Genomic DNA, 14256 nt, shown 5'->3' on the forward strand with positions numbered 1-14256 from the left:
TTCTGTGGTGTGCTCGGTTAGATACTGTTATATTGCGAAGTGTGCCAATACTGATTAACGATAAACCAGGGTGCATTGTGATCTCTAGTATTCTTTTTCGCTCTCTATCAGCATTGCAGCACACGTTCGTCCATTGTTCTTCTGTATTGTTAGATTAACCTTTGGAGAACGCACATATGGTTTTTTCATATGCGCATGCGCTGTTCATATGTTTTCATACGAGTATTGAAAAAGCCATGTTTTCTCTTAGCGTACCTCAGTTTTATCTCTCCTTATCTAGAAGCCGAGAATGATTGCGTTTGTTTGTCGACTGAAATTCGATTTGCTCAATTTTTGCAACACTCGTGTTGGATATAACTTTGTAAATGAGTTACAGTAATGTGCTGGTGTCCTGTATTTTGATACTTGTGTCAGTCGTAATGTGGTCCTTCTAAGAGTTCACATATTTTTAACATACTCTATACTCTAATAAATTACAGCTATTCGGCTTCCAAGTGATAACCAAATGAGTTTGCTAGCATGAAAACTAATTTTACAAAGACTGATCTGAGAGAAATGTTACTGAGCTCATATACATACATACATACATACATACATACATACATACATATATATATATATATATATATATATATATATATATATATATATATATATATATATATATATATACATGTGTGTGTGTGTGTGTGTAAAATATCTGTAATTTAATTAGAGCTAATGTGTATTATTATTATTATTATTATTATTATTATTATTATTATTATTATTAAAAAATACTCTTAAAATGGAGAAGCAAATCCACAGTTATGTATACTGTATGTATAGTACATATATTTAAAGATAAATCAATATAGATAGCTTTCGGGAACTTGTTTCCGAAAGCTATCTATATCGATTTATTTTTAAATATATGTACATATACATAACTTCTCCTTTATTATTATTATTATTATTATTATTATTATTATTATTATTATTATTATTATTATTATTATTATTATTATTATTATTATTTACAAGGACACAGCCTCAGTAACCATTCGCCTTTTATTTCTCTTAACGTTAATTTAACGCAACTGATTTTGTTCAGCAATACAAGTAGACGTAACCTTCATATTTTGAAATTTCTGATCCTCTGAATGTAATAAGCGTCACCCTGTGACACATTATTAAAGCATGAATATTGATTTTTTTTTGGGGGGGTAATTTTTCCGGTTTTTTCCCCCAAAAGATCGTGTGGCCATTTAATAATTTCTGTTTCGTTTCGAAATCATTAATCCTGACTGTCGTCATTATTTCCTATTCGTCAAATCCCATCTTCGTGACGATGACCTCTTGGTACGTGATACGCTTTTCACTGGGGAATAAATTTATCATTTTTAGTCATTCTTTATTATTTTTAGTCATTCGGAGAGGCAACGTGCATGCAACGGGACACTCGATCTGACGCGTGATTGTTGAAGAAAATGTCATTAAAACGCATCACTGAGGAAAATACCGAATCGACGAGCTTACCCTAGAAAACCCCCTGCCTTCCGGGTCGCCGAAGCTATTATAACTTTCACCTTCAGAAAGGTTCTCGTATCACACACACACACACACACACACACACACACACACACACACACACACTTCGACAGAAACCGGAAAAAAGGAGACAGAGACTCACTTCGGCCCTTCTCTGTTTCATAAGAGACTGGTATCGGAAAAACCACTTTCGATGAATGAGATACTTGCTACCATCTAACGTCCTCATCTTCTTCTTCTTCAAGTTCTTTGCGAAGGATCTTTAAGATCTAAAAGACTGGGAAAGAGTTAAGAGTTTCTTGCACAAATGGAAGCATAATGTTGAGGTTGGTCATCTTGTTATTGTGTTCACTGCAGTAGTAATGTCACGAAGGTGCTGGAGGTTTTGTAATTTGTTAATCCTTAGATTCTGACAGTCCTCTACCGTTAGTCTCGTAGTTTAGTCTTTGTCATTATCGTCCTTTTTATTTATCCTCATGCGACATTAGCTTCAGCAGCTGTTACCATTATAAATATTATTATTAATTATAAATCTTTTACTCTCGTGATAAGTCTTCACAATGTACAGTAATAACCCTGTCTTTCATATGTATGTTAAACTTGTAATTATTTAATCTCAACGTCCTTCCATTACTGAAAGAAAATAACCCTCTCCAGAATTATCTAACCATTTTTAATTTGTTATTGGTGTACCATTTGTTTTAAATCAGTTTCAGAATGTAAGGTACATTATAGAGCGCCAGTAAAGCAACTTCTGATCATAAAACGTTTACTCATAAGCCATACACCAAAAGGTTAATATTATTTCGATTTTCATCGTGAGAGATAAATATTACCGTTAATGTTAGTTCCCACCGCGAGAGATAAACAAAGAAATAAGGGCCCGAGTTTCTCTCTTCTGAATTCCTGAAACTTCGAACAACTTTATTGCTGGAATATTGGCAGTCTTATTAGATGCAAGGAATTCCGGTATGCTAAGATGCTCGTCCATTCTTTTAATGCAAGCTATCGCGGCTTTCGTGTTATGAATTGGTTGTTGAGGGCTTATGATGGGCCCCGGGTTTTGGTGGGGCGGGGAGGTGAGTGGACTGTGGAGGGGCTGGGGGTTGGGGAGGAACAAGTACCCTATCTCTTAAACCGTTCAGATGAAGATGAGTTTCTGCTTTGGTTTCGTGCAATCGTAGGCCTACTTATATATTATAAGTATGTGTGACTGTGTATATACATACATACATATATATATATATATATATATATATATATATATATATATATATATATATATATATATATATATATATATATATATATATATATATGTGTGTGTGTGTGTGTACAACGTATATTTGCATGTATTTCTTCTTCTAAAACCACTTCCTCCACGTATTCCTTCAAAGCCATCAGAACTCTCACCCACATGGGCATTCATGTCCCCAGATGACACTAATAGTTCACGTCTTGGAACTCTTTCTATATATTCTTCTAATTTTCCTCTGAATTCCTCCTTCCCCTCTTCACTACACCCTTGTTGAGGGGCGTATGCTGAGATGATATGCCATACTCTCTTATCTTTCACACATTTTAAGCCCATGAGCCTGTCACTGATACACTGGACCTCTGTGACATTCTCCTGCAGATCTGGGTGGAGAATAATTCCTACCCCATTTCTCCTTGTATCTTCCCCTGCGTAGTAAACTTTACATCCTTCTCCAAGCTTTCTTGCACTTTTCCCCTTCCATTTGGTCTCTTGTATACACAGAATCATAATTTTCCCTCTCTGCATGACATCAACCAACTCTCTTGCCTTTCCCGTGAGGCTACCAACACTCCAGTTTCCAATTCTCATCTTTCCTTTCTTTTTTCCAATCCTTTTTCCTCACTAACTTCTTTAGCCGCAGTCGTGACTTCTGCGGCGCCCTTCGCATATTTTTCACTGCTGTCAGGGGATACTGCGGCGCGTCGCTTACGGGATGCGCCCTAGCCCTATTGCATTCCGTTATAGACTCGAGATTCATTATTTAGTTTTTGACATTGTTTTCATATTCGGTTGGCTAGACCGGCAGCAGGTTGGACTATCTTGGCGTCCCCACTGGCTGGGTTTATACATGTATATACTGTGTGTATATGTATATATATATATATATATATATATATATATATATATATATATATATATGTGTGTGTGTGTGTGTGTGTGTGTGTGTGTGTGTGTGTGTGTGTAAAATTATTCGATCTCAAGTCGACTTTGTTTGGTAGAACAAACTTTCAAATTCCTTCATATCAAACAGCTCTTCTTATGTACATGTGCGTTAGTTATCAGTCATAATTACGTATATATGGTGACGTGGGGGGGCAATTTATTTGCAGATCATATGACCCAGAAGGAGGAAATTAAATTAAAAAAAAAAGGTGGGGGCGGGAATTTCAGCGCAACCGTATTTTACATGAAATGAACAGCGAAGTCATTACGTTTAATGATACGTGTATGAAACCCGGGTGAAAAGGGAGAGTATAGTATCGTCTTCTCGGCTTCTACTGCTAAGGGTAGACGTTATTGCGTGAGTGCGTTCGTTCGTTCGTGTAACCAGAGGAAAACAAAGCCACTTACGACACGACAAACCCGAAACCAGATCCTTCTTCCACAATCTATACACACACACACACACACACACACACACACACACACACACACACACACTCTTTCGATGCCTCGCCCCATTGTCACTTATTAGGTTTTTTTTTTTTTTTACCTTTCCGACTTCAAGATATAAAGGCTCCATGTGTTCAACTTTTTTACGATTTATTGCTCAGCCAAAGTAAAGGGGTGTGGACTTCGGAAAAAGATTATATTTTCTCTCCGGGTTACAAACATCTTTCCCCTTCGGAGCAGATTTTTGAAAATATCTTTTGTCTTATATTACTATATTTCAGTCAGATATCGAGCTTTTTATTCTGTGAAACATGTAAGGAGTATCTAAACCCATACCTAGAAAAGGCCTGACCGTCACATAACCATGTTTTGGCGTTGCAAAAGCAAAACTTATTCTCTCTATAAAAAAAAAATATTATGAGCATTCCTCAGATATTCCTAGAGCTGTTCTGAGTTTGATCAAACAAATCTCATCTTGAGATTTTTTATAAACAGCCGAGTAGATTTTAAGTGTCAGTCTTAGACATAAACTGGATGATCCAAGGGGAAGCACCAAAATACCTGTTTGGTCAGCAGACAGAATACCAACTGAGAACGAGTTTGGGACGCTTGAGCGCTCCATTTTCCCACTGGCTCATCGTCTGAGGCGTCCTTTTTCACATGCTTTGATTTAACTTGACTTCTGCGTTTGTCTGTCTGTTTGGGTCAAAACTTGTAACTCAATTTTCGACCTGTTCCCTTTGTCCGATGGACTTGAAATTTTGCATGGTTACTCAATCCTGGTGACGATACAACCTTACATAATCAGAAGGTCAGCAGTGACCTCTAGTGACCCTACAGCGACCTCTCCCAGTATCTCAGGATTTGTGTGAAACTCTTCAGATTTTTCATACCTTCTTTGACTCTGTAGAATAAGTTAACAACTCTAAGGATTTCTCAAACCTTCTTTGGCTCGACAGGCGACCACGTTCAATTTTTTTTTTAGTTACAATCATAAATCGGTTACATTTCTGTCAAGACTGAAAAGTATAAAACAAAAAATATATACAAATTTTATCTTTAAAACACACTTTTGTTAAAATGCACTAAAAAATAAAAAATTATTTTTTGAGACACCAGGATTTTCTTACACTTAATCACGTCTACAAAAATAAATGAGTGGGTGCCAAACATGGAAGGAAATGCTACAAGAAAATAAATATATATATATTTTGTAGCATTCCTTCCATGCTTGGCGCCCACGCTTTTATTTTTGTACCCATGATTAATTGTAAGAAAATCCTGGTGTGTCTCAAAAAAAATCATTTTTTACTTTTTAGAACATTTTAATAAAAACGTGTTTTAAAATTTGTTTCTTTTTTTTCACAAGCTCACTTCATAAAACAGAGAAGGCACAAGCGCATGGCTAGAGAACTCCCCTTACGTCAGTGACATTTTGAAACCTTGAGAAAAGATTTAGCTGTACCAGATACTACCACCTGGCCTTATACAAGTTCAGCATTTCAAATACTTCCCAACTGAATATGTACGTACAACCTGCAAGTGAGATGAAACGTTTCTCCTTATGTTTATTTGGCAAGATCCAAACTGTCCCTTTGACAAGAGCAAACAGTGGACGGTATAGTGTAATGGCGGGCACTTACTTGTGATTTGTTGCCCTCAGTCCAGTCTGCCTGGCGCTCGTGTCATGGCGGATGATTTCCACCGAAGAAGTGTGGGAGTAGTAATCAGATTGCCAGGTTCTTGCCTTTTCAACCTTCTTCCTTGCGTGGTAGGCTGCCCATGCCCAAAGTTCTCCGCCAGGTACTTCATCCTTCTCTTCAGCTTAACACACGTTACAAATTTCTAAAAAAAAAGAGAAGAAAATTAAATGTGAATATCATACTCTCCGTGTAAGTTTTGCGATGCTGAAAGTTACGCATGGTCTTACTCGTCTCACAGTAATGCAAACTGTCCGCACCTTGTGACGTAGCCAAAAGGCATAGTGGTGTGGAGAAGAAGTTTCTTTGAACCTTGATAATGGAACCCATTAAATACCGTAGAAATGAGGTCTGTCGGGAAGCAAAAGTTTAAATTCCTCAGAACATTATTTCGAAAACAGTAATGAATTGGGACTGTCTATTGAACACATCCGCGCCAGTGGTGCTTCTGTGGGATTCTCCTCTGGTAAGTCTTCCCATTTTAAACAACTACCAAATTACACCAGTACTACTAGACAGACTGATTTTTACTTTTATTTATGACGTAATCGCTAATAACACATTCTCCCTTCGAAAAGATTTCAAAAAACAAAACTTTAGCTCTGTACGAGGAGACAATTTCGTACTTCTTAACACGTCCCGAAAAATGAGACGTGAAAAAGAAATTCAGTAACATTAGAAAGAAAATCAGAGTGCGGTTTTAATTTGTGCGTGTGCATGCGCTGATTATGTGATAAATCAATATCATATATCCGGGAGGAAAGAGATCCTGATATCTGCCTTCTCTCTCTCTCTCTCTCTCTCTCTCTCTCTCTCTCTCTCTCTCTCTCTCTCTCTCTCATGCATACTCGCATACGTACCTAGTGAGCAGGTCTGGAAACTTATTAAAAATTACCCGAGTCAAATTAGTCAGGATACCGACATCGCGTTTTACATGATTAGATTCGACAAGTAATTCCACTTGCATGGGAGTTAAAATACGAAGTTTCCCAGAAATAAGGAGAAACAACCCCGAATGGGAGGTAATGGAAGCCGCTAATTAAGGAAAACCAGTATCTTGAAGAGAAGTGGGATTTGGACAGAAGGAAGCAGAATTCCTCGTCTTGCGACATTGTTACCTAATACATTTCTAGAGAAAGAGAGACTGATTAGTATTTATGATCTTTTTTTCACACGTTCATTATTATTATTATTATTATATTATTATTATTATTATTATATTATTATTATTATTATTATTATTATTATTATTATTATTATTATTACTGAACAAGTCCAACGGGCATTAACTTGCCTGACTGCAGAGTGAAAAGTTAAAAGTTAAGTAGCCTATATCTTAGTTTAACCAGACCACTGGGCTGGTTAACAGCTCTCCTAGGGCTGGCCCGAAGGATTAGACTTATTTTTACGTGGCTAAGAGGGTAAAGAAGGATAAAGTAACCTAGAATAACCACAGATAAGAAAACGCATAACAAAAATAGAATGAGTGAATAAGTACATCTATATATATTTCCAGTCCATTAAAATTTTTAATATACTTTTATGCTTTTGTGAATTTTTGGTAAGAAACGTCATGCCAGATCAACAATGGCTTTCCAGAACCTTATAACTTTCGTAATTGTCCTCAAATATAGGTTATGGTGTTATCGTCGAAAGTGAACGTTGGGCGACCGCATCCATTGACAGTTCTTCATTGGATGGGTGGTTAGAGCTCTCGGCTAGCACGCTGTTGGCCCAGCGTTCGAGTCTCCGACCGGCCAATGAAGAATTAGAGGAATTTATTTCTGTTGATAGAAAGTCATTTCTCGTCATAATGTGGTTCGGATTCCATAATAAGCTGTAGGTCCCGTTGCTAGGTAACCAGTTGGTTCTTAGCCTCGTAAAATAAGTCTAATCCTTCGGGCCAGCCCTAGGAGAGCTGTTAATCAGCTCAGTGGTCTGGTTAAACTAAGGTATACTTAACTTAGCATCCATTGACATTCCTCGTTAAATTGTATATTTCTTAAAATGAGTATGCTTAAGGTTATGCGAAGTGTCATGCCGTGTCTTAATATACATTTGCTTACCCTGAATTCCGTCCGTGAAACCATCCCGGTTTGTCTTGAAATGCGACTTATAAACTTCTGTTCATAAAAGGGGAAAAAAAGTATACCTTAGTTTTACCAGACCACTGAGCTGATTAACAGCTCTCCTAGGGCTGGCCCGAAGGATTAGACTTATTTTACGAGGCTAAGAACCAATTGGTTACTTAGCAACGGGACCTACAGCTTATTGTGGAATCCGAACCACATTATGACGAGAAATGAATTTCTATCACCAGAAATAAATTCCTCTAACTCTTTCTCAGCCGGCCGGGGAATTGAACTCCGGCCTATCGAGTGACAGTCCGCAGCTCTACCGACTCACCCAACAAAGAGCTCATAAAAAGTGGAAGCTGGTACATTGCATCGACAAAATCCACGGTCCTGTTTTCCTTTCTGCATCATCACTCTCTTTCACTTCCACAGTTGCTCGCGGTTAGTTAGAGCTATTTGACAGTCCGTCTCGTCGACCATTTGCAGTACCGCCACAGTCTTTGAGTCACTGATCAGCTGTTAATACTGAATAGAGCACCTTTAGCAGGTACAAACGCGTCCTAAAAGTATTAACCCTTTTCTCATGTATCATGAGCTTTTATTATAAAGCGCTGAGAACATTTTGGGATGAAGTTGCTAACCTCACCTTTTATCCAAGGACTGTCGAGGGGATTACTATGTACTTATGGCCTCTGGCATTTCTTCGTGACCACCATCCAAGTACCGAACAAACCAACGTTGCTTGACGAACGAGTTGGTATATATATATATATATATATATATATATATATATATATATATATATATATATATATATATATATATATATATATATGTGTGTGTGTATGTATGTATGTATGTATGTATGTATGTATGTATGTATGTATATATACAGTTTATATATACATACTATATATATATATATATATATATATATATATATATATATATATATATATATATATATATATATGTGTGTGTGTGTGTGTGTGTGTGTGTGTGTGCGGCCGTGTTTATTATAAATCTGCAATTTAATGGTCTCTTTCCATTAAGAAAAGTGCAAAAACTGAAACGATAGCTCTGGACGTTCTCATTGCGAGCAAGCATATAGTTGATCAGATTCTCTTAAAGCACTGACCAATAGCCACTAAAATTGTATCACTGCTTGATCGTCATCCCCACGTCCCTTTTTTGTGCTTATATTGCCAGAGTAAAAACCGGAGTTTCATTTAAAACCTCACTGCGAAATCTGTTCATCCGAAAATCATTTCAGTAACCTGGAAAACCTCCTCAGCTCAAAGAGAAGCCTGAAAAGAAAGAAGTGTCGAAGAGGAACCATGGAATAGGCAATATCTCTCTTACGTAACCATTGATAAATCGAAAATTAGACTTTCCTGGGTAGGAACGCAGTAGGGGGTCGGGAGGATGGCCGGGGTTTTGGGGGGGGGGGGCGGGAAATGGGTGGGGGAATTCTAGTGATTCTCTTGTTCAGAAATAAACCCGATTTGGATATCAAATCTTAAGTCAATTTCCTCCTGACGGGTTTTCGTCGCTTAAAGCGTTGTCCGTAAGGTCGTATGTTTTTTTTTATTTATATAATTTTGTATTACATTTTCGAATGTAATACGCTTCTTAACATTTACTCCTTTTTTTTCACCAGTTACCACATCTTTTTCCTTCCTTTCCCCTCTTGTTCTCTTGTTTTTCTTTTCTGTGTCCTTCATTTGTTTCCTCCATCCTTCCGCCTCTCATCCTCATTTTAAAGTCATCCTTTTGGTCTCCACTTTGGCTCTTCTTCAAAAAGCATTCTAATCTCCCTCCAAGGGTCTTCGCATTCGACCTCCTCTTCCTTGACTATCTTCCCCAAGTTCAGCCACCCCTACCTCTCGTTCCATTCAAGCCTGTCGTTCGTGGAGGGCATTTTTTTTTTTTTTTTTACACAGCCAAAGTATTACAGTAGAGAGATTGGCCATACACAGATGAAGAGCTTTTTACGCCTATCTCATAAGGAATTTTTTTTTTTTTTATTTTTGTTCATTCGCGAGAATCTGCTGCGTTCTGAAGCACGTCTCTAAAACTGTTACTAATATCCCTACTGCTTTGATAATTATCACCATCATTAGCTAGCTGTTTTTGAAGACAGCGACATAATGTTGTCACAGTATTGGAGAGATGTCGCCACTACCAAGACAAATTTCATCGCCGCAGCGATGCTCTTGTTAACGCTTTTAACGTCAGTGATGCATTTTGTCATTCAGACTTTTGTGGATAATCTTTTTTTATTTTTAAAGTTTTTCCACCCTTATGTCAGGCTCCTTCACTGTGTTTTCAATCTCTCTTTTAATTTCAAATTTTTTTTTCTCTCAGTTTCATCCATCACTACACCAGTAGCTCAGTGGCTCAGAGAATGCTAAAGCCAGCGGACTTTCCGAATAGTTGCTAAACTCCAGAGATCGGAATTTGGTACGGAAATCGAAGCGATTTCAGCAATAGCAGTGTTCTGATTTTACAACGATAGTATTATTTACAGTAACATCGGTGCTAACTTTTCTTAGCAGCGTTCTGCTAAATAGTCGAAATGGATACACCTCCTTATGCTTTCACTGAACTTGACAGGTTATCAATCTTGTATCCTTTCAGTGAAAGTCTATATCAACTTCCTACAAATTATGCCCTATTTTAATGCCATAATTTTAGTAGCTCTTATCTTGGTATTCATCAGGTCTTTCTGACTTGACGCATGATAAAATAACAACCTGAAGTGTTATACTTGATTAAACTAGTTGTTCTGAGAACGCTTGCAACCGCCTGTTTGTATCCTTTATATACTCACGCCTAGGCACGTAGGGAAATGATTATGTAAATTTCATGTAGACGTTAATATTGACAGACGTCGTGACGATGAATAGAGAATGCCTGCGCTCTGAGCTCCTTCGCTGTCTTATGCTAACTGTACAAAGCACAATTACACTGCCGGTACTTGTAACTACATCATCTCATGATAACACATCCCGTGCTGACTCATCCTTCGAAGTTCAAGTCCCGGAAACCAAGTGAGGATATGACTCCGTTTGTACGCGTTAATGCTCTTTATTATTTATTTATTATATGTTCTTGCTAAATGAACGTTATATATTTATGCACATGCTTGATGTAACCGTTTGAATTCTATGAAACAGTTTCTAGTACTATTAAGATTCATTTACCTTTTTTTGCGATGGAATTTCACGATGTTAGACACTATATTCTCTTCCCCAACGCCTTTGAAGACTACATGTGCCAAGAAGAGTGACGACGAAGACAAAGAACAAGGAGAAAAAGAACAAGCTCGTTGGCTGAAAGTCATGTGTTTGATGTCAGTGATTGCTGAGCGGACATCTTAGGCGCACGTCTTTTGTCTTCAAGTGAGAGGGGGCTGTGCTCTGCTTCTGCTTTTGTCGTTTCGTTCTTTTCGTTACTGGTAAGTAATGATCTGGTTTGTGTTTTCGGGGAGAGGGGGGGGGGCTGAACTGTTTTTTTTCTTATATCTTTGCCGTATGAATTTTCCGCGTGCTGGTAATCGTTCGAGACAGAAAGATCATTTCATTTCCCATTTCATTAAATCAATGAGAGAAGAGAGGAACCTACTCGTTTGATCGTTTTAAGGAAGAGTTGAAAATTGAACCTGACTGTGTCCAATCACAAGTACTCGAATTTACGTGTACTTTATTTTTACCTTGACGTACAACACGCTTGAGATGAGTATTTGTAAATGAAAGGAGCGAGGTATATCCATCTTAATATTTCCTGTACTGGGATTCCAAACCTCCTATTTTAAAAGAGCTATATGACGTACATTTCACAAGATCAACCGATAACATCCATTCTATTTTCCTACCTCTTAATTGTCCCCCTTTCGTAGATTTTAACTATGTGGAACGTTGAAGGACAATAATACAATGAAAAAAGCACTAATGAAGAACCCTCCTGACAGCACTAAAGGAAGTGTATATCAAATTACATGTAAGAGTCCTGTTGACATTGGTCAATCTGGAAAAACATTGGGTAAGAGAATAAAACGGCATAAAAAAATGTGTAAGATATGCACAAGTATCAAGTGCAATTTTAGTTCATGTGCTGTAAGTGAAAACAGTCATACGATCAACTAGTCACGTGAAAAAAGATAGTATATTCCAATAATAAACTGTAAAAAAAAAAAAATTATCTAGTTCAGCGTTACAAAATAAAACTTTTGTAAGAATGTGAATACCATCCGTGGAAAGGAGGCACACGTTACCAACCACTAAAGCCCTTTGCGCGTGAGTGTGTTTGTGAGTCTGTCATGGGATTTAGACTGCATGTGTGAAGCATCAAACCTAAAGCTGTCAGTGCGTTATATGACAGACTATTTCAAGCAACCCAAATGTTACCATGTGGTCCATACAATATACTCACGCATGCGTAGTTCTGTCAGTTGTTAGAATGGCATGAAGATTATTTGTTTCGCAGGCAACATAGTCTTTTTCCTTTTAGATAGGAAGCTGTTTTCCCTTAACTCTCTCTCTCTCTCTCTCTCTCTCTCTCTCTCTCTCTCTCTCTCTCTCTCTCTCTCTCTTTATTTATTTATTTTTCATACGATTATTTATAGACGCACATGTTCAAGATTTTATTGTACTGTTTGGGATGAAAAATATTCATACATGATTATGCACTTATGCAAATTCCCTGACATTCAAGTATGAGAAGGAATTAGGTTGCCGTTGTCAATACCGATCTCTTAGACGGCAACTCTGACTCTGTCAGTTTATTTTAGCGGTATGACTCCCAGCAACTAGCCTTTCAAGTACAAGTGTCCTTCCCTGTCTCAAGCGGACTAGTTTGTCTTTGGACGCGACAGAAGGCGCTGTGTACATTCGGAGAGGAAAATCGTGTTCAGTTATTGACACGACATATCTGCATGTTTATCGTCATGTGTGTGTGTGATACCGTGGAATCTGATACGGCACTCTTTTTGTAATCGGGGCGCCATTTCATAGCTCTGAAATCCCATTGTATGCTTGGCTGTGGTTGAGTGGGTGAGGCAGCGTTCTCCGGGAATCATTCGCAGGATTCGTTTCAGGCTTCCAAAATGGGTAGAGTATCAGTTCTTTATCCCAAGTTCAGTTTTCCCACGTGACTTTGGTTATATTCTGCTTGAATATCTAAATAAAATGAAAATTGTGTCCATTATACACGAGCCAGTTAGATTTCCATTCATGAATACCTGCCAGTAAATTTCAGTCGGGTTCTCTTCCTATCTTGTGAAAAATTCTTGTAAACATGAAAATATAATGCAAGTTATATCTAGAGACAGGTGTTTTTTTCATGTTTTAACTGCGCGGTTCCATTCTGCAATTTTAGGCCTGCTTCAACACTGTCATCTCAAATTCAATAGGTGCGGAATGTTATAGAAATTCTTACTACAGTATGAAAAACTGAACGTTGGCTGTGAAAACTGGTTGGTGTGTTCCGGCTGTGTGACCTTGAAAATATCACAGACATATTCGTTATCAGTATATCTTGCTTCATAATTGGCAAGAGGCGTTCGATTGAAGGCATATATATATATATATATATATATATATATATATATATATATATATATATATATATATATATATATATATATATATATATATATATATATATATATATATATATATATATATATATATATATATACACAAACGTTAAGCTACAAATGTCGTTTAATATCCACTTCGGTCTACTTCCAAAGTAGAGTGAATTGGGTAGTAAATGACACTTGAAGGTTCATGTTTGTTAATATAAAAATTTCACGGTGTTGCGATAAAAATTCTTATATAATATATACATATACATATACATATACATATATATATATATATATATATATATATATATATATATATATATATATATATATATATATATATATATATTTGTGTGTGTAATTGTACAAACACCCCTCTCTTCATTCGTAACAACGCATAACTTCCCCTGGGAAGTGGCACTGTGTGTTTGGAGATGACATATCAGTCACATGATGTTATTATCAGCTATTGTTTAGTGAGTCTCCACGAAGCGACTGGATAAGGGAATATATACATCTTTCCTGTCTGACTCCTTTGACCCTGAGCTCCAGCTATCACTATGACGAGTTAAGTACGAATCTCTTTCGTATGTCTGCTCTGGCTTAGAGGCCAAAAAAAAAAAAATGATTACTTTAAAGAATTATTTTAAATCGTTCTTGTTTTTACGAATAACCAGTGTTAAATTGATAGAAATGTTTGGGTTAGTTTAA

The 14256-nt window shown here is 37.1% G+C and overlaps 1 protein-coding gene across 3 annotated transcripts in view; it reads left to right on the forward strand.

Moving 5' to 3' along the window:
- The window catches only part of LOC136829995 (vesicle-associated membrane protein 7-like), a 140033-nt gene that overhangs the window by 69394 nt on the left and 56383 nt on the right, over window positions 1-14256 (forward strand). Inside the window, exons 3-4 of one of the 3 annotated variants that reach the window (XM_067089201.1) lie at window positions 10846-11008; window positions 11225-11415. Coding sequence is in view for 1 of the 3 variants with exons in the window: in XM_067089184.1 (XP_066945285.1) it covers window positions 13063-13066 (4 nt within the window). In the remaining 2 variants the exon portion in view is untranslated. Of the gene's footprint in view, window positions 1-10845; window positions 11029-11224; window positions 11416-12809; window positions 13067-14256 lie in introns of those variants that run through there. The other 2 variants (XM_067089210.1, XM_067089184.1) reach the window with 2 other exon arrangements.

This window comes from Macrobrachium rosenbergii, chromosome 4 (genome assembly GCF_040412425.1).
Source record: "Macrobrachium rosenbergii isolate ZJJX-2024 chromosome 4, ASM4041242v1, whole genome shotgun sequence".
Taxonomy (NCBI): Eukaryota; Metazoa; Arthropoda; class Malacostraca; order Decapoda; family Palaemonidae; genus Macrobrachium; species Macrobrachium rosenbergii.